General features: G+C 43.3%; 1 protein-coding gene across 2 annotated transcripts in view; it reads left to right on the plus strand.

Moving 5' to 3' along the window:
* Positions 1-1435: 1435 nt before the first annotated feature.
* SRD5A2 (steroid 5 alpha-reductase 2) overlaps positions 1436-24806 on the plus strand; it is a 40222-nt gene continuing 16851 nt past the window's right edge. For both annotated transcript variants that reach the window (XM_037066876.1, XM_037066877.1), the window contains exon 1: positions 1436-1733. In XM_037066876.1, the coding sequence (XP_036922771.1) occupies positions 1456-1733 (278 nt within the window). In that variant the 5' untranslated portion in view covers positions 1436-1455. The remainder of the gene's footprint in view (positions 1734-24806) is intronic.

The following is a 24806-nucleotide window of genomic DNA, read 5'->3' on the forward strand; positions in this document are numbered from 1 at the left end:
GGCACAGCCAGCGCAATAGAGCAAAAGTGGAGGGGAAATAATGAGGCTTCTGAGAGGCCTTGAGTTGGAGCTAAGGGTAACCCCCTTAAAGCGCCCAGGAAAGAACAAAGCGCCCAGGAAAGAGGGGCAGGGGGAGGTAGGCGAAAGGGGGTGGGCACTGAGGTGGAGCCTGAGGTAGGGACCAGAGGGGAAAATTAATAGGGATAAAGCAATGGAGGAAGGCGGGCCAAAAGGGTGTACAACAGCAGGTGGGAAGAGGAGGCCGACCGGAAGGAGGAAAGCTAGGTCCAAGAAGGGCTGAGAGGTGAAGGGGCTCAAAAGAAAGGAGGAGGGCAGCCGAGGAAGTCTGGATGCCGAATCAGAGAAGAGGAAATAGGTGAAGGTGGAGAATGAGCGAAAGGCGGCACCTGGAAGAGAAAGAACGGCGTCTGGGTGTATTTAGAGCGAGGTAGCATCTCCAGTGGCACCTCCGAATGGAACCCCTCGCATCCGCTGGCGGAGCTGGGAGAGGGAGTCTCCCAGGAGAAGCCCTAGACATTAGCCTGAACCTGGCCACCTTCGCGGGTCCAGGAAGGGGAGGCTAGGGAGGACCCACAGGGTCACTAATCACGGGCCTCAGTGCGTGCAGCCACACCCGCGCTCAGTGGGCTGACTCTCTGACGAAGGCGGGGGGCCTCCGGACGCACCTGGAGGTCCAGAGAAAAACTGCTGAGGGATCAGGGCTGGGAGAGGCTGGTGCCTGACTGCGGGTGTGGTGGTGCAGAGGAGATGCTGATGCTGGGAGTGGAGAAGGAGAGCGTGGTCCCGACACAGAGGGCCTGGCAGATGTGGGAAGCACCTAGACGCAGGTCCCAGGGTCGGGGGGAAGGAGGCAGGGAGGGAAGGGAGCGGGCGGAGGCTGAAGGAGGTAGGGAGTCAGAGGCGTCGGGAGATCCCGGCTTGGGGTGGTTTGAGGGTAGGTGCTTCGGGGCTACGGCACTGGGGACGTGTGCGCGGATGGGAGACCCTTCCCTGTTAAATCGTTCCTGTTGTTTCTCCATTTCCTAGTCCCAGAAGTTGCAGCTTCAGAGGTTGATGGGCAAGGAACAAGTTTTCCAAGGGCAGTCTAAGGGGGGAGACCAGTGGTAGGCTGTGAAGTGCGGGGCCACTTGGGTGGAAGCACGGGCATGGGCTAGTCCAAGGTTCAGGACCCCAGGACGCGTTCTCTGGCCCCCCAAAGCCTTCGTCCCTCCTCCCACTCTACCTGCCTCCCAGAGCGCCAGCCCCCGCGAATGGGACATTGACGCCAGGCAGAGACAGGGCTGGCCGCGCCCAAGTGGGAGGTAGACCAGAAGGCGGGCGGGTGCCGAAGCTTAAAGGGGCGGACACGGAGAGGTGTCTCGTGCTTCATAAAGGCGTGGCGGGTCCGCGCTCTCCTCTGCGCTGGCGGCGGCCACTGGCGGAGAACCCAACGCGATGCCTGTTCACTGCCAGCAGAGCCCGGTGCTGGCGGGCAGCGCCACTTTAGCCACACTGGGGGCCCTGATACTGTACTTAGGGGAGCCCTCCAGCTACGGGAAGCACACGGGGAGTCTGACCACAGCTGCCCACCTGCCCGCCCGCGCCGCCTGGTTCCTGCAGGAGCTGCCCTCCTTCGTGGTCCCGGCGGGGATGCTCGTCGGTCAGCCCCACGCTCTCCTTGGCCCGCCCGAGACTGTGCTTCTGGGCCTCTTTTGTGCACATTACTTCCACAGGTAGCGTTTTCCCCTGCGGGGCGTGGCGGCGGCATGCACCGCACAGCCAGTCTTGCGAAGGTGTCCAGGTGCGCAGCCTGCGGCGCACACCAAGGGCTGCTGAGGGGCTGCGGGCGCAACTGCCAGGAGCGCAGAGCCGGGTTCACGGGAAGCACCTGTATGGGTTGGGACTGCCGGCTGGCCCAGGCGAGCGGAGAGGCTGTCGTGGGGCAGACGCCGCCTTCACTGCCCCTGGCTCCGCGCCTCGCCTCTCGGTTCCAGTCCAAGTCCTCTGGCTCCTCTGGGGAAGGAGGTTGAGAGGGCGGCGGGAAGCCTGAAAACTCAGGCTGGGCAGAGTTTTTGACAGGGACTTTCTCCAAATCCTCGAGGTTCAGCGTCACTTATGGTGTCTAACCCCTTACTTTTCCCCTTCCCTTCCCTTCCCCCCTTCCATCTCTCCCTCCTGTACCCTCTCCCTCTCTTTCATTGGCAGGGTACGGGTGGGCTGGTTTAGGGATTCTGTGAGACTCTGAGTGTTGACACCTCCAGAAGGAAACAGCCCAGATGAACTTAGCTTTGGGAGTCCGAGGAGGGAACAAGGTAGAGCCAGATCTGGACTTCAGTTGTGGGAGAGAAATGATGGGAACCTACTTCCTGGGCTCCACCCATAAGGGACCGCTCTCACCACCTACTAATCTACCTTTCCAGTTCCCCAGCGACATAAATGTGAATGGGTCGAAGTTAACTTAGAGCTCAAATATTCACTAAGTTAAACATTCCAGGTTCAGAAAAACTTTGCCTTATGATCTGAGAAGGTCAGGAAAGAAATTAGTACTTTTAGGATTCAAATGACTGCTAAACTCCAAAAAGAATAGAGCAAGGGGGTGGGGGATGCTCTTTTCAGTTGCTTACTGTGCTCAGTCAGTCAGCATCTATTGTCTCATCTAAACATACTGTAACCGAGTGAGATATACATTTATCTATTTTAATTATATTTTATCGATTATGCTATTACAGTTGTCCCATTTTTTTCTCTCCCCTTTATCCCCCTCCACCTCCCCTCTCACCTTTGTTCATGTCCATGTGTCATACATATAAGTTCTTTGGCTTCTCTATTTCCTGTACTATTCTTAACACCCCCCCCCGGTCTATTTTGTACCTAGCAATTATACTTCTTATTCCATGTGCCTTTTCCCCCATTCTCCCCTTCCCCCTCCCAATTGGTAACCTACATTATCTCCATTTCTGCGATTCTTTGCTTAGTTTGTTTTTGTTTTTGTTTTTTAGGATCAATTGTTGATAGTTGTGAGCTTATTGTCATTTTACTGTTCATATTTTTTATTTTCTTTTTCTTAGATAAGTCCCTTTAACATTTCATACAGTAAAGGGCTTGGTGATGATGAACTCCTTTAACTTGACCTTTTCTGAGAAGCACTTTATCTGCCCTTCCATTCTAAATGAAAACTTTGCTGGATAGAGTAATATTGGATGTAGGTCCTTCCCTTTCATGACTTTGAATGCTTCTTTCCAGCCCCTTTTTGCCTATATGGTTTCTTTTGAGAAATCCGCTAACAGTCTGATGGGAACTCCTTTGTGGGTAACTATCTCCTTTTCTCTTGCTGCTTTGAAGATTCTCTACTTTCTTTAATCTTGGCTAATGTAATTATGATGTGTCTTAGTGTGTGCTTCCTTGGGCCCAACTTCTTTGGGACTCTCTGAGTTACCTGGACTTCATGGACATCTATTTCCTTCGCCAGATTGGGGACATTCTTCTTCATTATTTCTTCAAATAAGTTTTCAATTTCTTGCTCTTCCTCTTCTCCTTCTGGCACCCCTATGATTCACATGTTGGAACATTCAAAGTTGTTCTGGAGATTCCTAAGCTTCTCCTCATGTTTTTTAATTCTTGTTTCTTCATTCTGTTCTGGTCGAATGTTTATTTCTTCCTTCTGTTCCAAATCATTGATTTGAGTCCTGGTTTCCTTCCCTTCACTGTTGGTTCCCTGTACATTTTTGTTGATTTCACTTTGCATAGCCTTTACTTCTTCCTCTATTTTGTGCTTATACTCAATTATTTCTGAGTATGCTGATTACCAATGTTTCTAACTCTGCATCTGATAGGCTGTCTATCTCCTCATTGCTTAGTTCCTTTTCTGGAGTTTGGATCTGTTCTTTCATTCGGGCCATATTTCTTTGTCTTGGCACACCTGTTATGTAGTAAGGGGCAGAGCCTTAGGTATTCGCCAGGGTGGGGCAACCCATGTTGCTGTGTTGTGGCACTGTATGTCGGGGAGGTGTTAGAGAGGGAACAATGCCATTTGCTCAGCTCTTGCCCCACTTTCAGCCACTTCCACTGCTACCCACAAGGGAATTGGGCCCTTCTGGTGCTGATTCCTGGGAGGGTGGATTTGTGCATATTCTAGGGCCCTGTGGGCTGCTCCAACAGACTCTCCTGTGAGGCTGGGAATTTCTCGTGCCACTAAAACCCTTACAGGTTTTGATACTCAGAGGTTCTGAGGCTTTATTTCCCCATGCTGGAACCCTGGGTTGTGCAGTGTGTCTCGTTCTCTAGTTGTCCCTCCCAGTTTCGCTGCACACAAATGTGGGGCTGCCAGGTCTACCAGCCACCACCTTGCTCACCTAATCCACCAGTTACCACCTTGCCATGTGTCCACTCCACCCTGGCTGCCCGTTTCTACCCTCCTACTAGCCTGGATGAATGCTCCTTTTTTTAACTCCTTGGTTGTTAGACTTCTATACAGTTCATTTGGGGGCAGTTCTGGTTGTTTTTTGTTTTTCAAATTGGTTGTTGTCCTTCTTTTGGTTTTGTGAGGAAGCAAAGCATACCTACCTATGTCTCCATCTTGGCTGGAAGTCCCAATTTGTACTTCTTAATCCCTTCATTTTTTTTTTCCCATCCTACCAATTCCCTGCCCATCTGACAGCCATCAAAATGTTCTTTGTATCTATGATTCAGTTTCTGTTATGCTTATTTGCTTATTTTGTTTCTTAGATTCAATTGTTGATAAATACATACTTATTGCCATTTATCATTCATGTTTTTGATCTTCTTTTTCTTCTTTTTGGAGAAGCCCCTGTAACATTTCATATAATACTGGTTTGGTGATTAGTGATATTGAGAATCATTTCCTGAGTCTATTGGCTAACTCTGAACTTGTTGTCCCTGCGGCGTGAAGATGTGATGTGTGTTCTCCTGTCCTCTTGTGTCAGCTGTTTCTGTGAAGCCACTGTGGTACCAGATCCATTACCATTTGGGGTGCTCCCAGGTATCCTGCTCTGTGCTAAAAACACTCTGCATGCATTATCTGCTGGTCCTCATGTTAACCCATCTAGGTAGGTACCAATTTCACTCCTGTTTTGCAGGCTGGAAACTGAGGCAAGTGACGGTCATACAGCAACTTGGGAACCACGTTCAGACCAGAGAGTTTGTAAACAGAATTCAGGCTCTTCACTACCATGATAAACTATTTTATATTTGTGCTTTGCTGCCTTGTCCTTGCCTTTTAAAAGCTATATTGAGGCTTAATTTTTTTTAACTACAAAATGAATATTCAGTAAAGAAGAAGTGAAAAATACAAAAAAGTAGAAAAACATCCATAATTTTAATACCTAAGTATATCAATGGTTAGTTTTAGTACTATTCCATCAAGGCCTTTTTAAAAAAATATATATTTTATTGATTATACCATTACAGTTGTTCTATTTCCCCCTTCATTCCCCTCCACCCACACCCCCCCTCCCCCACCATTCTTCCCCCCTTAGTTTATAACCACGTGTCTCAAGTTCTTTAGATTCTATATTTCCCCTACTATTCTTGCCCTCTCCCCTATCTATTTTCTACCTACTGTCTATGCTATTTTCTGTACCTTCTTCCCCCTTCTCCTCCTCCCACTCCCCTGTTGCTGACCCTCCATGTGATCTCCATTTCTATGGTTCCACTCCTGATCTAGCTGTCCTCTTAGTTTGCTTTTGTTTTAGGTGTGGTTGTTAATAACTGTGAGTTTGCTGTCCTTTTACTGTTAATATTTTCATCTTCTTTTTCTTAGATAAGTCCCTTTAGCATTTCATATAATAAGGGCTTGGTGATGATGAACTCCTTGAACTTGACCTTATCTGAGAAGCACTTTATCTGTCCTTCCATTCTAAATGAAAGTTTTGCTGGATAAAGCAATCTTGGCTGTAGGTCTTTGGATTTCATGACTTGGAATACTTCTTTCCAGCCCCTTCTTGCCTGTAAGGTCTCTTTTGAGAAATCCGCTGACAGTCTGATGGGTACTCCTTTGTAGGTGACTGTCCCCTTATCCCTTGCTGCTTCTAGGATTCTCTCCTTCATTTTAGTCTTGGCTAATGTAATTATGATGTGCCTTGGTGTGTTCCTTCTTGGGTCCAACTTCTTTGGCACTCTCTGAGCTTCCTGGATTTCCTGGAAGTCTATTTCCTTTGCCAGACTGGGGAAGTTCTCCTTTATTATTTGTTCAAATACGTTTTCCACTCGTGGCTGTTTCTTTCCCCCTTCTGGTACCCCTATAATCCGGATGTTGGAACGTTTAAAGATGTCCTGGAGGTTCCTAAGCCTCTCCTCATTTTTTTGAATTCTCATTTCTTCATTCCTTTCTGGTGGGATGTTTTGTTCTTCCTTCTGGTCCATTCCATTGATCTGAGTCCCAGTTTCCTTTCCATCGCTATTGGTTTCCTGTGCATCTCCCTTCATTTCAATTAGTTTAGCCTTCACATGTTTGTCTAATTTGTGACTATAATCAACCAGTTCTGTGAGCATCCTGATAAACAGTGTCTTGAATTGTGCTTCTGAGAGTTGGCAATTTCTCGGTTGCCGAGAGTTATTGGCTCTGGGACTTTGAGTTCTTCTTGTGCCATCTTTTGGGCTGTTCATGCCTGTTAAGTAGCAGGATCAGAGCCGTAGGTGTTCACCAGAGCAGGGCAACTCAGTCAATGGGTTGTGACGCTGTATGTGGGGGTGGGGTCAAAGAGGAGCAATGGCGACCCGTCTGCCGCCTCCCGCTGCCGGCACCACAGGTGCTGCAGCTGCCACCATCACCGGGTCCTGTGAGTTTCGTCCCACTGCACCTGAGTGTGCCACCGCCGTCAGTCCTCCACCACTGGGTTCACCCTCTGGGGCCTGTGTGGTCCATCTCACTGTGCACGAATGTGCGACCATGGTCAGTCTGCCCCACACGCTGACTGGGTCCGGGCTACGTGCACGCCTAGGTCAGGGGATCTTTCCTGCCCGACCCTGCTCCGCTGCTGGCTCCACCCCTCTTACCGTCCCTGTTGAACTGTTCATTGTTGTCGGACTTCTGTATAATTCAATTTTCTGTTCTTTGGCTGTGTCTTTGTTCTCCAAACCTTTGTTGTATTCAAACTTGGTTGTGGGAGAAGGCACAGTGTTTCCACCTGTGCCTCCATCTTGGTGGAAGTCCATCAAGGCCCTTTAAAAAGATGTATTTTTCCATTACAGTTGACATACAATATTATATTAGTTTCAGGTGTATGACATAGGGATTAGGTTTTATCCCTTCCAAAGTGATCACCCCAAGCAGTCTGGTGCCCATCTGACTCCATACAGGATTAACAGTAGCACTGACTATCACTGTGTTTTACTTTACATCCCTGTGACTTTTTATAACTGGCAATTTCTGCTTCTCAATCCCTTTCACCTTTAAAATGAATTTTCTAATTTTTCCATTATGGTTGGCATTCAATGTTATATAAAATTCAGATGGACAAGATAGTGGCTGGGCATCTACCTTACAAAGCGATCCCTCTATAGGTCCCGAAATGGCCTGGCACTGTACATACTTATGACAATGCTGTTGACTTCACTTCCTATGCTGTGCATTACACTCCATGACTGTTTTGTAACTGCCTGTTTGTACTTCTTAATCCCTTCACATTTTCCCCCCAGCTACCTAACCCCCTTCACATCTGGTGACTATCAACTTGTTCTCTTATTGATCAGTTTGTTTCTGTTTCATTTGTTTTTTATTTTGTTTTTTAGTTTCCACATGGAAGTGAGATCATACGGCATTTTTTTTCTGATTTACTTTACCTAGTCTAATACCCTCTAGGTCCACCCATGTTGTCACAAATGGTAAGATTTCATTCTTTTCTGTGGCTGAGTAATATTCCATATTATATGTATACTAGTTTTTAAGTTATATGAATGTCTAATTACTATGCTGTACACTTGAAACTTATATAAGATTGAAAGTCAATATTAAAAAATAAAAACTAATTAAAAAATAAAAGTAAATTTTAAGAAGATCAGGGTGCAATTAAAAAATTAAATTAAAAAAATCAGGGTGTCTCAGTCTGCAGTTAAAAAATAGAAATACATTTTAAAAAAGATCGAGGTGTCTCAGTCTCCTGTAGCCCTTTGTTTTTCTTAGACAAAATCCACCCCGGTTTCATAGCCAGATGTTACGGGGACTCCTTTTCCTGGCACTGGTGTTCAGGGTTGCGGAGCCTAGTGTGGGGCTGGGACCTCTTGTTCCTTAGGGGGCACCTCCACAGCCAAGATATCCCTCATGATTCTTGATCACCACACTGTGGGTGTGGGGCCTGCCTGTTCGATATCTCCACCCTGCTTCCAGTCTCATTGTGGTTTCTTCTTTATATCCTTAGTTACAGGACTTCGGTTCAGCTAGTCTTTAGGTGGTTCTCAGCCATGGCTGTTTTCTAATTTAGTTGAGATTTTGATGTGACGTGAGAGAAGACAAACACGGAGTTTACCTACTCCACCATCCCGACTGGCAATCAAGGCTTTTATTTTTTTTTTAGTAGATGTTTACACTTGTTATATTTATACTTGTTATGTTGACTATATATAGAGGCTTTTCTCCTGCCTGATTACCTAAAATTTTAAACTAAGAATATTCACACCTTATAGAATCTTTTGAAATATCATCTAAATGGCTGCTTGTGATTGCATCTCATGCAAAAATGGTAATTTATCTAACCATTAATTTATAGCTGGACATTTAATCCCCCCCCTTTTGATATGGAGAGGAGGAGGTAGGTTAAATAAAGTTGTGACACACATTTTTGTGTCTACATTATTTTCAGAACTTAGGGCTATATTTTTAGTCAGCATTCCCAAGAGTGGTTCAAAGCCTATGAGCACTTCTGTTCTGAGGCTTTAGGAGTCGTGTGGCTCTATAGTGAGGATACACGAGGAAAAAGCATCAGGCTGCCTTGCTTTACCCTGACCTGAGCGTGGCTATGACATGATGAAAAAGATGGAGGGACAAGGACTCAGGAATACAGCTGGCTCAGATGTGGCTTGGACTCTTTTGCAGAATGTCCCCCAGGGAGTGTTCAGAACAGCACTATGTCCAGATGGGTGGAAGTTAAACTCTTTGTACTTTTCTCCATCCAAGGGTGACACACTAGAATGTAGGGTCCAGAAGGGAAAAGGATGTTTGCCTCATTTGTTTAATGGCTGTGTCATTGGTATACAGAAAACTGCTCACACATAGTTGGTACTAAAATCTGTTGAATGCATGAATGATCTTACTTCTGACATTAGTGCAGGCAGTTAGAACTGTGAGAGAGCCAGCGGTACTTCCAAATCATTGTTTCTGAGATGGTGTAAGTTAGGTGGACTCAGATAATTCCTCTCCTTTAGGATCTATTGTTGCAGATGTTTGGATGCTTTAATCACATGAAAATAACTGTTGCACAAGCATGTTGTCGAATCCCACTGCCAAGATTGTTTGAAGTTGCAGTTATCTCATCTCTCATTGACCTTGTCTACAGCTCTGGAATGATCCTTTGCCCAACTCTCTGAGAGTGTCTTCATTTTCTCAAGCAAACTTGGTGTCCCATGCAATGGTAGTCACATTGCTTATGCCCATAGAAGCCGATGTCATATTCAAGCCTTGGATGTGACCTCAGTATTTGGATGACAGAGAAAAAGAAACTTTTTTTTCACAAAAAGGTGACTGTATTGTGAAAAGTTGCTGGGCAGTGTGAGCTTCCATAATGCACGTTCAGGAGCAGAGTGGAATGCGCACATTAGAATGTCTGAATTTGGAGAGATCTTTCCTGGGGTCTAGATGCTGAATCAAATGACATTTTCTAGTCAGCCAAAAAAATTTTAATGGCTTCAATAAAATGCCTTTTGCTTTATTGGTGTCTTCCTTTTCCAGCAGCACAAATTCTTCCTCATCCTTCAAGATTCAGATCAGACACCTCTTCCTCCAAGAGGCCTTCCCTGAGGCCCTTCTCCTCTGTAAATCCAGGTGTGATGCTGGTCCATGGACTTTCATAGCAGCTAGTGCGGCCTTCCATGAGGCGCTTCGCACACTGGCTCATCATCATCTATTTTAAGGAAACTTCATCTCATCTGTCCAGCCTCCTCAATTTACAGAAGCAGAGCACCAAGAGGTTTAGTCAACTAGGGGCAAAGAGGGGACTGGAGCTTGAGGCTCCTGATGTGGCCTGCCAGTGTTTCTCCAGTTTCATAAGAGGTGCAGATGTCTCAAATATCTAGAGGTAATCAAACATCACAAAGGAAATTACTCATTGGCTGGGAATCAGAATGATGGTTAATGCCTACACTGGAGAGCAACAAGATGAATTTCTCCTCTTGCAGGCTGAGAAGGAAGGCAGGCACAGGCAGTAGAAGCCACGTTTTTGTGGTCACTTAATCATGTGTTAAGGACATTCACGAGATAATTTGGATCAATTAAGATGAACTGAGGGGTTCTTTAGAATGGGGGGGCAGGAAATTTTTTTATAAAAAGCCAAGTAGTGACCATTTTAGGCTCTGTGGCCATATAATTTCCATTGTAACTACTAAAATCTGCTGTTATAGCATGAAAGAAAAACATGGATAATATGTAAACAAATGAGTGTAGTTGTGTTCCAATAAAACTTTGTTTACAAAAACAGGCAGTGAGCTTTGTTTGGCCTGTGGGCTATATTTTGCCAGCCCTTCCTTAAGAAAACCATAAATGACAGAGCTTTATATCCAGTGTCTTGATAATTCTGGAATAACCTTTTGTTACATTCTATAGCAAAGCAGTGGACATGTTTTAGAAAATTTCTGCTATATTTAAGTAGGAATTCAGTAGTAAATGTAATTTTCTAAGACTTCATGGGTTCCGGCTCCTTTATTTGAATGCTTGTGGGAAGTAGTAAGAGTCCAGGAGTTTACATTGTAAATCGGGTGACATCATAAGCCCATCTGAAAAATATAGAGCTATATGTTTTCCAAAAATAAAAACAAGCTTTAGAGATCTTGACCATTTCACTTTTGCCATGTTAAAGAAGTGTTCAACCTTTTGCCCATTTAAAAATTTAACTTAATGTCACTTAAAAAGATTAGAAAAGATAAGGAAACAGTGACCCAAAGTGGCAAAGTGATGTGTGTACAAAGTCACCTGGTGAGAAAGTAGTAGAGTTCATAGGGGCTTGAACCCTGGTGTCATGACTCTTCATGAGGCCCACCTGTTCAGAACTATGCCAAGTCCCTTGGGAGACACTCAGAAATACTCCAGGGGGAAGGCAGGAAAGAGCCATCCTTGAGTGTCTATCCCTCTTTCTGGTGTGAAAGTTGGCTGGCAGTAACGTCAGTCTGAGAGGTGCAGAACAGGTAGGAAAAAGAAAATCGAGGGAGATAGGGACCTAACGGGGACCATAACCATGCCACCGAGGTCTCTGGTGCCTGTCTGCATGTGAGTGTGCATGGACTAGAAGACAGACAGGTGAGTGGGTTTTGAGGGAGTCCAATAAATGTCATCCCTCTTCTCCACCCAAGTTCAGAATCAACTGAGAGATAGCCCTAGGAATTAGATCATTAGAGACAGATGACCACCCTTAGTAGTGGTAAAGCTGGTTTGGGATAAAATGTGGATGACATTTTGGATCAGGAGGGCCTCCTAACTCTGTACCTCAAAACTACTCATCAACAACCATGGCTGAACAACCACAGACTTTTTCCCAGGGGAACCTGTTGTGAAAAGATGGCAGAATGAGAGGAGGGCTGAGCTTACTTTTGAGAGGGCGTGCCTTCAGATTTGCCAATCAAGTCATTCACTTCTTCCCAGAGGAGGAATGTGTGAGGGACAGTGAGTGGAAAGGCCAAGAAGGGTGCTTTAATGAAGAGCCCCCAGCAAGCAGGAGCTGGGAGCACGACTGTATTCTGTTATTAGACAGAATACAAATGTCTACTTATTGATCTTTGTCTAACTGCTTATTGATATCTTGTCCTGATTTTTGTCAGAACCTGGCAGCTTGGTTCTGGCAAGTCCCCCTTCTGCTTTTTGACTCCCTGCCATGTATGGCAATGGGGACATAAACGTCTGGACTCAAGTTGCTTCTAAAGTTACTATGCTCAATCTAGGAGCCTCTAATGAGAGTCAGCTCAGCATAGAAGCTCTGAATTTTAAAACCCTCTGAACTGGGGCCAACAATGCAATTTGCCTTACATTTGGTTATAGAAGGGGGATAAGAGAAGGGGAAACCAATATTTTTTGAGGTCTGGGTGTTCTGGGAATCATGTTATGTGTTTTACATTAGTTATTTCATTTTGTCCTTGGGACAATCACTATTACTGATCCTGTTTCCCAAGTGACTGCACGTTATCTGATTGACGTGATTGGTTGGAGTGACTGGGAGTGATGTGTAAGCAGTTGAGCTGGTCCTCAAAAGAAGATCTATTCCCCAGGTTCGTAAGTGGAAATGTGAGGTTCAATCTGGAAAGAGGGCCTGTTTGGTGACCAATGGCTGAAAATTATCCTCCATGTATTTTGTTTTTGAATTCCTGTCTTCTTTTTAATTTCCAAATATCTTTTTTATCTATGGCACAATATCCAATTATACTACCCAAGCCTTAAATCAGGCTCTGGGCCATTTTTGAAGTTCTTTTGTTATACTTGCTTTGTGTTATCAAGGCTGACTCTAGAAGTCATGGGGAAGAAAGTGTGACAATTTGGCTTTGGCATTTTCCACATCTGACCATGACACATCCCAACATCCGTCTCTGTGTGCAGTCTCTGTTTCTGCATCCTGCCTCCGTCTGCCCTCTTTTAACTGTAGCACATGGTCTCACTTCCCTCTCTCAGTGACTGTCCTTTGTTTGCCCAGAGTTGCACATCTGATAAACATATCTAACTGTTGGAGAATTGGGTGTTCTGTAATAGGGTTGCAATTTCCTGCTTCTGTCTGTTAGTCATCTTACTCATAGTTTTGTATCAATTTATATGAAGCCAAATAGTTGGAATTAGAAAACCATCACTTTCTTTTCGTAGATGAGGAGAAATACACAAGGCAAAATTCCATCTTAGAGAAATGATGTGTTTGTGCTCAGCAGTGGATGTGCCTTGTCCTTCAGTTTGCTGAGCTTTGCACTTTGAGCTGTAAACCACCCCATGTCACCATTTATCATTTATTAATTCGGTCACGACCAGTTAGCATGAGTGGCTGAGCAGGTGTTCCTATACGCCATGTCAAAACCCACACCAAATTTACCAACTTAAAGAAAAAGAAAAGGGCCCTGGCGTGTGTAGCTCAGTGGATTAAACATGGGCCTGTAAAGCGAAGGATCGCTGGTTTAATTCCCAGTCAGGGCACATGCCTAGGTTGCAGGCCAGGTCCCCAGTAGGGGACATATAAGAGGCAACCACACATTGATGTTTCTCTCCCACTCTTTCTCCTTCCCATCCCCTTTCTCTAAAAATAAATAAATAAAATATTTAAAAAAAAGGTAAACTAGTTATTCAGATAAATTAGTATTACTCAGGCCAGGAGATTGAACCAAGTCCCTCTGTCCACTCAGATTTTGATATTCTGGGGTTAGAATGAATGAATGAATCAATCAATCAAGTCAGCAGGCAGTACGAAATTCCAGTTTCTTGTAGGAAATTGTGTCTTAATGATGTTACCTTTCCATTACTCAGAGAAATCCTCAAAGTTTCTTAAAACCTTGGAAAGTGATTACTTGTTTATATTGAACTTTTAGTTTGAGACAGAGGCAGGAAGAAAGGAAAAATAAGTGAACGAACAGTTCCAGGGTCTCCCAATAGTACCAGGCACAAATATGAAAGATTTAAAAACATATGAACCAGAAAACTTAAAAATGGTGTACCATATTATAGGTCTTCATGAGCTATTCCTCTCAGTGTTTTTTATAATTTAAACAACTCTACTGAATTATGAGCAGATGATACCCACCGGGGGAGGACCGGGAGACCTGGCTGTCTTCACTTCCAGGACACCAGAACAAGATGGGAAGATGTCCCAGGAGCTTTGGGAGAAACTTCACGTTGACTTTTTCCCATGGTGCTGCTTTTGCTAGAAAATGGTTAACCATTCCACTGCAGAGAAGAAGAAACACAGTTTTATGGAACCGAGCCTTTCCTCCACCAGATTTGATGATCCGATTTCTCTGTGTGGGCTCAGAATTTGGAGGAGCCAAAATATCTGGTGAATATCAATTGGAAAAAAATTAGTTGAATCAGACATTGGAGGTTATTGTGCCAGTGGTTTTTAATCCTGATTGCACACTTGGATCATCCAGGGAAGTTTTCCAAAGCTACTAATGCTCCAGGCCCTATGCCTAAGGTTCTGATGGACCGGTCTTCATTGTGCTTCTTTCCTTTTAGTTCCTAAAGCCCCTCAGGTGATTTCACTATGTAACTGGTAAGAGCCTGTGATGTAACAAGTGCTCATGCAAACTGATTGAATTTTTTAAAACCCATTGACTGTAGGAGAGCAAAACACATAAACCCTGGCACTAGCTTCCCCTGGACTTGGATCCCAGCTTTGATATTTCCTAGCTGTATGACCTTAGGCTAAGTGAACCTCACTTTGGCTCAGTTTCTTATTTTGTAAAACAGGGGCAACCAGAATACTGATCTCCTAGGGTTACTGTAAATATTAAATGATTAAATATGTGCAGAATACTTAGGACAGAGTAGGCACTGTAAAAATATTAGCTGTCTGTGGCCCTTTGCTGGTGTTTCCTCTGCTGGATGTCTGAACTGAAATTAATTTCAATGGTCTAATATTTCTCTGACTAGGTGTCTTGGTGCCCTGTGGCTGCGGTAACACATTGCCACACATTGGGTGTCTAAAACAACAGAAAATTTTCTCTCACTCTTCTGGAGGCCGGAATTCTGAAATCGGGGCATCGGTGAGATTATGCTCCCTTTGGGGGCTCTAAAGGAAAATCCGTCCCTTGCCCCCGCCAGCCTCTGTGGTTGACGTCGTTCCTTGTCTTGTGGTTACATCTCTGTGCTGTCTTCCCATCACTTTCCTCGGCGGATCCGCCTTCTCTTCTCCTGACCCTTTCCTGTGTAAAGATACACAATCTAAATCTAGGCTGCGCCTAGATTTCGTGGGCACACTTTGTGTGAGGACCACCATTCAACCCGGTGCACAAGGCCGTAATCGACTGTAAGTCGATGGGATACACTGCTGATCTGCTCTGCATTTAGTCACCTTTGCTTTGGCCTACGCATCCCACTCTCTAATATGTCCAAAACCATTATTTACAGTGACAGGTATATAGACAAGTGAATGTTCATTGTCAATGTTTGTTATTTCTCGGGATGGACTCGGGGAAGTGGGCCAAAGGTTCAGAGTTCTGGTTGGCCTCATGCCCTTTGGCATCAGAGAGGCTCCAACCAGGAAGGACATCTTGGTGGGTTCTGCTCCAAGGGGAATACTTTGAGGGAAACTTTATTTTATGACTAAATGCAACCTAAAACCCTTACCAATTCTGGCTTTCAACTTGGAAAAGTTTGGTGCTTATTTCAAAAGAGAACAGTATGATGGTTCATTAATCAGGACACCGAGTTCCAAGTGACAGAAAAAATCAATTCAGACAGGCCTAAGTAAAGCCTGAACTCCTTAACTGCCATAACTGGAAAATTCCAATTTCAGGTCCAGATTTATGTTGTGGTTCCAAAGATACTATCAGGACCTGGTTTCTCTCTCCAGCTCTTAGCGTTGCTTCTTTTACTGGCTCTGTTCTCAGAAGGGCTGTGCTTTGGTGGTGCCAAGACAACGGCAGAATCTATGAGCTTGAATCTTCTCAGACCCAAGGCATGTGGAAAAGGCCAGTTCTATAAAAAATGTGAAAAATTAAAAAACCTTATTGGGGTTTGTTGGGTCACATGCTCATCCTTGAAACAACCACTGTTCTGATTGGCTGAGGAGCCTGGAGAGGATGAACCCTCTCATGAGCTAAGACTAGGGAAGGAGGTGGGTCCCTAGTGGAGAAATGGGGGAGCTTACATAATAAGGAAGAATGAATGCTGGATGGCAATTATAACAAATGACTACTATATGGGCAATGAGACCTTTGGACTGAAATCACTGAAAACCAAAATTGGATTGTCTTAAAGAGCATATGGGATTTCCCCCTAGTTATATATATTTTTTAATTTTTATTTAATTACTGTTCAAGTACAGTTTTCTGTCTTTTACTCTCATCCTAGCCCACCCCCTGAGTGCCCCCCACCTCCCTCCCATTTCCACCCCCCCTTAGTTTTTGTCTGTGTGTCTTTGTTCCTGTCCTAATTTTATATTTTGACCTCAATTTCCCCTTTCCATTTGGAAATCAATGAGTTTTTTGGAAGCAGAGGATCCTTGTTTAAATCCCATCTCTGCTACCCCCTTGTCACTGCGTGGCCTTAGGCAAATTACCACACCATTGTGAGCTTCATCTTTACTGGCCCAGAAATCAGATACACACACCAGCACTCACACACACAAACCCAGGATAGATGTCTTTGTATTAGGATGCGGAAACAGAATAGGCCTCCCTAAAAACAATCTGGTTGATACCAAACATGCATTTTGCCCCTAGAACTCTTTTTTTATGGTCCTAAAACATGTCGGAAATCCTTACCATTCACCTGTTTTGGTTTAAAGCAATGTATGTGTAGAGAGCTAGGCAAAAAAAAAAAAAAGTAGATCCAATGGAGAGGCAACATGAAACCCTCCATCACTGACTACTTCTCAGATGCCGTCTTGGAGGGGATGAGCCAGAAAAAGGTGTCTTGTGAGATGATGTTTGTTGTCATGTGCAAGGCAACCATCAAGACACACGATCTCTCCTTCCTTCCACATCTGTTTTAGGATTCTTCTCTCACTACTCCTGTCACCCAGGCAGGGCCTTCATGTTCCCTGGAGATCCCCAATGCCACAGGGAATCTCTACGTTGAAAGACTGCGCCTAGTTCTTCTTTCCCCAAGGACATCCACTTGCAAAATGACACCTCTCCTCCTTAGCCACTACTCTCATGTTCACAGTGAAGTGGGTATTTGGGAGGGTGAATGCCAGCTGATCACTGTTAGATTAAAGCAATCGTGTGAAGCATGAGTGAGCGACAGGCTCGACTTTCTTTCAAGGAATAGTGTTTATCTTCAATCTTCTATTTTGATGTAAGAGATTTTTTGACAAGGAGACTGGGCCTCTTTCCTAGTCTCCTAAGATCAGTTGCAGATGTATCTATAACAGGCCTAGCACTATAGCAGTGCTAACTCCACTTCTGAAATCTTATTGGCCCTAGGTTATAGCTAGTACTTAGCTGATAATAGGGAGCAGAACAAGGAAAAGGGAATGGCAGGTTTCCAGAAAAGAACTGGAAAGATTCAAAGACTGGGAAATCTCCAGGAAAATCAACCTTTTCGAGTGTGAGCATCCACACCACCGTCATGCGTGACTGGCATCCTGAGAAAGTAGGAGGAAGAGGTAAAAAGGAAGAGAGGGCCCCAGAGGGGATGTGATGTGAGCGGACACCAAGACGAGGCACAAAGACCAGTTTCACCACTGGTCTGAGGCTGTCCCTAGGCTTGCTATAGAAAAACTCAAATGATGTATTTCCTTGGTTGGGGAAAGGAGGAAATACTTAGTCATTAAGTTCTCATATGTTCCAGTCACATTAAATTAATTATACCATCTAATTCTTTCAACAACCTTCTGTGAAATCGGTACCATTATCATCGCTTTGCCAGTAGGAAACTGAGGTTCAGGGAAGTTAAGCAGCTAAGGTCATATGGTAGTTTAAAACTATGTCCACAGTTTTTAATGACTTCTTTGAAAAGATGGTACCCAATGGGGGCCAGAATTTGTGACTTGCATGTAATAAATACAAAGTACCAAATAGATGGTGTGTGACTTTTGAGACTAGGTCATAAAAGATAGCTTTTGTTGGCGCTCTCTCTTGGATTGCTCATTCTGGGGGAAGCCTGCCACCGTGACTTGAGGATACCCAAGTGCCCTTGGTTGGACCCAGTGTGGTTAAGGCCCACGTGAGGGGAAGGTGAGGCCTCCTGCCCACACCTGGCACCGAATGTCCAGCCATATGAGTGAGCCTCTAGCCCCAGTCAAGCCTTCAGGTGATTGCAGGTCTGGCCAGCACCTTACCTGCAGTGTCCGGAGGAACCTGAGTCAGCACTGCTCAGCCAAGCCACTCCTGAATCCCTGACACACAGGGACTGTGAGTGAAAATACTTGTTTGCTGGTGTTTTTAACCACTAAGTTTTGGGGGCAATTTGTTATGCAGAAATAAATAAATAATACAGTCACATGTTTAGGAAGTAGCTCATATACAATTTTCACTTTTGTTACCTAAATGGAAAAACCAAAAAAAAAAGATGGTAAATAAAACTTTAAGTAATTCATTACTTATATGTTGAGTACTTTTACTTATTTATCGAGTACCTCCCCCCACACTGCCCTTCCCCAGTAAATATTCTAGGTTCCGGGTTAGCTTTCATACAACCAAGCGTCTCTTGCACCTAGCTCCTAGAATTGATTTGTGGATGAGCATCGGGCTGGTGCCATCAAAATCATCTGGAGAGCTTTGGTAAATCCCTGAGAGAGTTTCATTTAGTAGGAATGGTAATTTTGATATTCAATTATATCTGCCAGTGACCTAAGCCAGAGAGGATGTGTTTCCAGACGTCCACAAATACAACTGTTACTGCTAAAAACTGATTCTCCAAGTCAACCACCATTGCTCATGACGTGTACATTCAGACAGTGCACATTTCTTAAACTCCTTAATTTTAAGACAACTATATATTTACATGTGATTCTTAAAAATAATATATAAACATTTCATGTAACCTTTACCCAGTTTCCTTCAAAGGTATCATCTTGTGATACTATATTACAGTATTATAACTAGGATATTGGAACTTTGGTTCAGTTAAGAGACAGAACATTTTTGTCACAGGGAGAATTCCCATTGTGTCTATTTTGTTTATCTTTTCAAAAAACCAACTCTTGGAATCCCTGGCAACTCTTAATCTCTTCTTCATTTCATTCTTCATTTTTGTAATTGGGACAATGTTGTATAAATAGCAACACATTGCGTATAACTTTTGGAACTGGTTTTTTTTTTGTCACTCAGCATAATGATCTGGAGATTCATCCAGGTTGCTTCATGTATTGCTAGTTCATTACGTTTTATTGCGGAATAGTACTCCATGGTATGAATATATCTCAGTTTGTTTAATCACCCACCAACTTGAGTTGGTGGGACATATAAGTTGTTTTCAGTTTTTGACTGTTATGAATAAAGTTGCTATAGACATTTGTATACAGGTTTTTTTAAATGTAATTTTTCAGTCACATGGTAGTTTCATGTTTACCTTTTGAAGAAATGGGTAAACTGTATTTCAGAGTGGACATACATTCTCACCAGCAATGTATGAGTGATCCAGTTTCTTCATATCTTTGTCAGTATTTGGTGTTGTCAGTTTTTATTTTAGCCATTCCTATAGATGTGCAATAATACCCTATTGTGATTTTAATTTGTACCTCCCAACAGCTAATGCAGTTGAAAATTTTTCCATGTACATATTTACATCTGTGTATAATCATAGGTAAAATGTCTATATCTTTTGTCCACTTTCCAATCAATTTTTTTTATTTTTAATGAGTTTTAAGAGTTCTTTACATATTTGAAGTTTCATCTTTTGACAGGTAGGTAGTTTGCAAATATTTTGTCCAATGTTTAGCTTGTGTTTTCATCCTCTTAACAAGGTCTTATGAGGAGCAAAAGTTCAAAAATTTTTGATGAGGTCAAATTTATAAAAAAATTTGTTGTCAAGTCTAAGACCTCTTTCCTTAGCCCTAGGGCTAAGGAAAGTTAATTTTGGATTTCTTTTGGGGGGACTTTTAAAATTATGAATTAAAATTTCTTAATAGTTATAGGGCTATTCAAATGCTTTATTTCATCAAGTTGAGTTGTAATAGCTTATGTTTTTAAGAATTTCGGCCATGTTATCTAAATGGTCAAATTTACATATTTATAGAATTATGTGTAGCATTCCTTTATTACCTTTTGATGTCTGCAGGTTCTGTAATGATACCCTCTATCATGACTGTGTCTTCTTCTTTTTTAGAAGTCTGTACATGTTATGGATATTTTTTAAAAATGGCTTATTTTCTGTTTCGATGCTTTGAATTTTATTGGTTTCTGTTCTCTTTTATTGTCTTCCTTCAGCCTGCTTCTAATTTATTATGCTTTTTGTCCTAGATTCTTAAGGGAGAGACTTTGAGACCTTTTCTGTTACCTACTGTATTCATTTAGTGCTACAAACTGCCCTCTCAGCACTGATTTAGCTGTGTCCAACAGACTTAGATATGTTGTATTTTTCATTTTCATTGGTTCAGTGTTGTTTTTAAATTTCATAGGAAGCTCCTCTGAACCATAAGTTATTTGAAACTGTGCTAAATTCGCAAGTTTTGAAGATTTTCTTATCTTTCTATTTGATTTCCAGTTTGACTCTAGTGTGGTCAAAGAACATGTTTTATATTATTTTAATTTTTTAAAATATATTGAGGTTTGTCTTATGATCCAGGGTGTGATTTATGTAGATATATGTCCTGTGGGCACTTGAAAAGAACATGTATTCTGCTGTTGTTGAGTAGAGCATAATGTAAATGTTGATTAATCTCATTGGTTGATGATGTTAGGTCTTCTATATTCCTGATTTTATAGCTTTTCTATTTTTCTATCTATTATTGAGAGAGGTGTGTTGAAGTATTCAATGTAACTGTGGACTTGTCTATTTTTTCCTTTCAGTTCTCTCAGTTTTGCTTCCCAAAACTTGCAGCTTTTTTGTTTGGTGATATACATTTAGGATTACTATATCTTCTTGTTGAATTGATAAGAAGATATTTTTATATAATGTCTCTCTTAAGTTCTGGCAAATTTCTTTTCTTAGAAGTATACTTTATTTGAAATTAGTATATCTATTTCTCCTTTCTTCCTATTAATGTTTGCATGATATATTTTCCACCTGTTTGCTTTCAACCTATCTCTATTATTATATTTGGAGTGAGTCTGTAGTAGACAGAATACACTTCAGTTATGCTCAGTCAACTTTCGCTTTTAACAGGTATATTTAGACTATTTAAATTTGATGCAATTATCAATATATTAAAGGTTAAATATGACATTTTATTTAGTGTTTACTGTTGATAAGTTTTCCATATATGATTTCTTTTTTCTGGTTCCTGTGGATTACTTAATGTAAAAAAATTCTGGATGATTTCCGGTCAAGATGGTGGCATAGGTAAACAGGGCTCACCTCCTCACACAACCACATCAAAATTATAACTAAAATATAGATCTGCCATCACTCAGAACTGTCAGAAATTGAGTTGAATGGAAGCCCAACAATTAGGAATTAAAGAGACTACGTCTATCCAACTGGTAGGAGGGGTGGAGATGTGGAATGGGCTGGTCCCACATCCGCATGTGCTGCATGAAAATTCAGGAGGGATATCTTGGGAGCAAGGAGTCCTAGCCCCACACCAGACCCCCCAGCCCAGGGTTCCACTGCCAGAAAGATAAGTCCCCATAACTTCTGGCTACAAAAACCAGTACTGATTTAGTTGGTGGAAGAAACTTCCAGAGTCCCAACCAGTTCCTCTTAAAGAATCCACACATGGACTTACTCACTCATTCCCCTGAGCCCCAGTACTGGGGTAGCAGTTTGGGAGGGACCAGTGGCACACAGAGAGCGGCACTGATGTGTCTGGTGTCAAGGTGAGAGCTGGGGGACAGCTTTCTCCCAGGTAGAAAGGCTTTCAGAGGCTAATGTCCTTTTCTCAGCCCTCACCTCCCAGAGCCACAAAGCTGGCAGGCTGGTGCCATATATGATACTCCATCAAATGGCTAACACTGTTTTCCCTCCCCTGGAGATCACCAGAGACTCTGTACCACTCAATTTACAGGCCCACCCAAGCTGTTTTTCCAAATGAATGGTTGGTCCTGGTTCATGCTTTATACTTCCTAAATCCTCTCAAATAAGCAACCACCAGCCTCAGTGAGCCTTCAGGCCTCCATACATTTTGCTAAGTGGTCCCAGCCTGGCACTAGCAGCACCCAGACTAGATTCACAGTTTGGCTTTGCCTGGGAATCTCCAAGTCTAGCACAAGTAGCAGCCACCTCAGATTGCTTAATAGCTCTGGAAGGGTGACCCCGGGAAAAACACAGGTTGGGGCTGACCTTGGCCTGCACCACCTGGGAAACCCCAGGGCCTGCACACCCAGTGGACAGCTATGGACCATGTTGGAGCACCTCCGCCCTGCACCTGCACAGCTGATCCTCCCTGGAGGGTGGAGATTGATGGTCAATGGTCACAGCAAGTCTTTGCAGCTGACTGGCCTGTCTAAATCCCTCCCACTGACCTGCCAACAGCAATCAAAGCTCAACTATAAGAGAAGGGTGTACTCAGCCCACACGAAGGGTGCACCTTGAGTACCCAGCTTGGGTGATAGGGGAGGCTGTGCTACTGGACCCTACAGGACACCTACTACATGAGGCCACACTACCAAGACAGGGAGTCAAAGCAGTTCTACATAATACATAGAAAAGGAACATTTTAGCAATATCAATTTTTCTGATTCATGCACATGAGATAACTTTTCATTTATTTGTGTCTTCTTCAATTCGTTCATCAATGTCTTAGAGTTTTCAGCATGTAGCTCTTTCACCTCCTTCATTACATTTACTTAGACCTATTTTTGATGCTACTGTAACGAGATGGCTTTATCTGTTTTTCAGATAGTTCATTGTTAGTGTATAGAAACACAATGGACTTTGGTATGTTGATTTTTCACTCTATAGCATTACTGAATTCATTCATAGTTTCATTTACCAGACTCCATATCAACACTTGCCGATGTGTGGGTGTGTGGGGGTGTGTGGCACAGATTTTTCTGTTGTGCTGGGCTGTAGTAGTTATTTTCTTAAAAGTTTCATCGTGCTGGATTGCTTCTTTTCCTGATCACTTGGATAGAGAAGAGGAAGCTTTTGTTGGGGCTTTGGTGTCTGTGCCCATTGACACTTAGTGGTTGTTAGCTTTTTTAGCTCCAACTCTAGGATGTATGAGGCTAAAAGAAAACCCAGAGAACTGAATGCTAAATTGTTCTCTAAAGCCCAAGGTCTCTAGCCTGTGTGACTTATTTTATCTACCCTTTAGAGTCGTCTTACATTTGTTTTTATATATAATGTGTGGGGAATTAGTAAACTTAGTAGGAGGGATAGTGAGAAGTACATTGACTTTATCTTCCTGGAAATGAAAGGTATGATACATATTCAGTATGCATGGGTATTATTTAAAGATTAGTATGCATGTAACATATGATGTTTAAAGATTAAGATAGACTCTTTCATTCATTCAACATTTATTCTAGGCCTACCACATGCCTGGAATAGGCACACGTTCAAGATACTGCAGATACAGTGGTGAACAGAAGAGGCAATGTTCTCCTTACAGACCATACATTCTTGTGAGGGGACGCAGACAATTAGTAAACAAAACAGTGTATTCCATTGTGAAAAGTACTATTGGAATAAGGGAAGCAGGATTAGGAAGACAATGAGTGCTGCAGGCAGTGGAGGTTTGGTATTTATATGGGGTGGTCCAGCAAAAATAACACTGGAAGGAGAGACATGAAAAAAAAAGTGAGCCCTGTGGATATCTGGGGAAGAGCTCTCCAGGTGACAGACAAAGGTCTGAGGTGGCACATGCTGGTCCTGTCTGGGTAACAGCAGGGAGGCCAGAGTGGCTAGAGTAAGCTGGGCAAGAAGAACAGTTGTGGATGAGGTCAGAGATCTCATTAGGGAACCTGACTGTGGAGAGCAGGGGCGTCAAACTCATTTTCACTGGGGGCCACATCAGCCTCGCGGTTGCCTTCAAAGGGCTGAATGCAATTTCAGGACTGTATAAATGCAACTACTCCTTAACAGTTAAGCGAGAGCTCAGCACTGCTGCTGGGTAGAATCAAGGTGCCAGGCCAGATAAAACAAGGTGGAGGGCCAGACTCATCCTGCTGGCCTTGTGTTTGCCACATGTGGTGTAGAGCCTTGAAGGCAATCATAGGGATTTGAGCTTTTCCTTTGCAGTGAGGGTTCCCCCCCCACCCCAGAGGGAAACAGGATGACCCACTTTACAGTTTGGCTTTGTCTGCACTACGGAGGAGAGACTACAATGAAGGAAGTACAGATCAAGTGAGAAGGCTTTTGCAAGTATCCGAGAGGGTTCAATGAAGGCTTGAACTCAGATGGAGTAGGTGAGATGTGGCCAAATTCTAGAAATATTTTGAAGCTAGAGCTGATAGGTTTTGCTAATAGATTTTATGTGGGAGACAAGAGAGAGAGAAGTCAATGATGGTTTATGGTCCTTGGTCTGAGCAATTGGAAGAACGAAGTTGCCATTTTCTGAGATGGGGTAGACTCAGAGAGGCATGGGTTATGGGAAGGGTGAGAGTCTGGGGTTTGAGTTTGGATGTGTAACATTTAAGATACTCTTTGTTGTGGATGTCTAGTAGGAAGTTGGTCAGATGAGTCGAAGTTCAAGGACTGCAGCCATCCTGTGTAGAGACATGGATTTGGGAGTGGCCATCATATAGATGATATTTAAAGATATGAGACTAGACTTGATTATATACAGTGGCTGTAGACAAAGAAGAATATAGTCCTGAGGGAGCCCTGGCACATCCCAGTATTTGGAGGTTAAGGAGGTGCAGAGAAACTAGCAAAGGGAAACAAAGAGACATCGGTGATGTTGGAGAAG

This window comes from Sturnira hondurensis, unplaced genomic scaffold (genome assembly GCF_014824575.4).
Source record: "Sturnira hondurensis isolate 20B ecotype Veracruz unplaced genomic scaffold, ASM1482457v3 Scaffold0016663, whole genome shotgun sequence".
Classification (NCBI taxonomy): Eukaryota; Metazoa; Chordata; class Mammalia; order Chiroptera; family Phyllostomidae; genus Sturnira; species Sturnira hondurensis.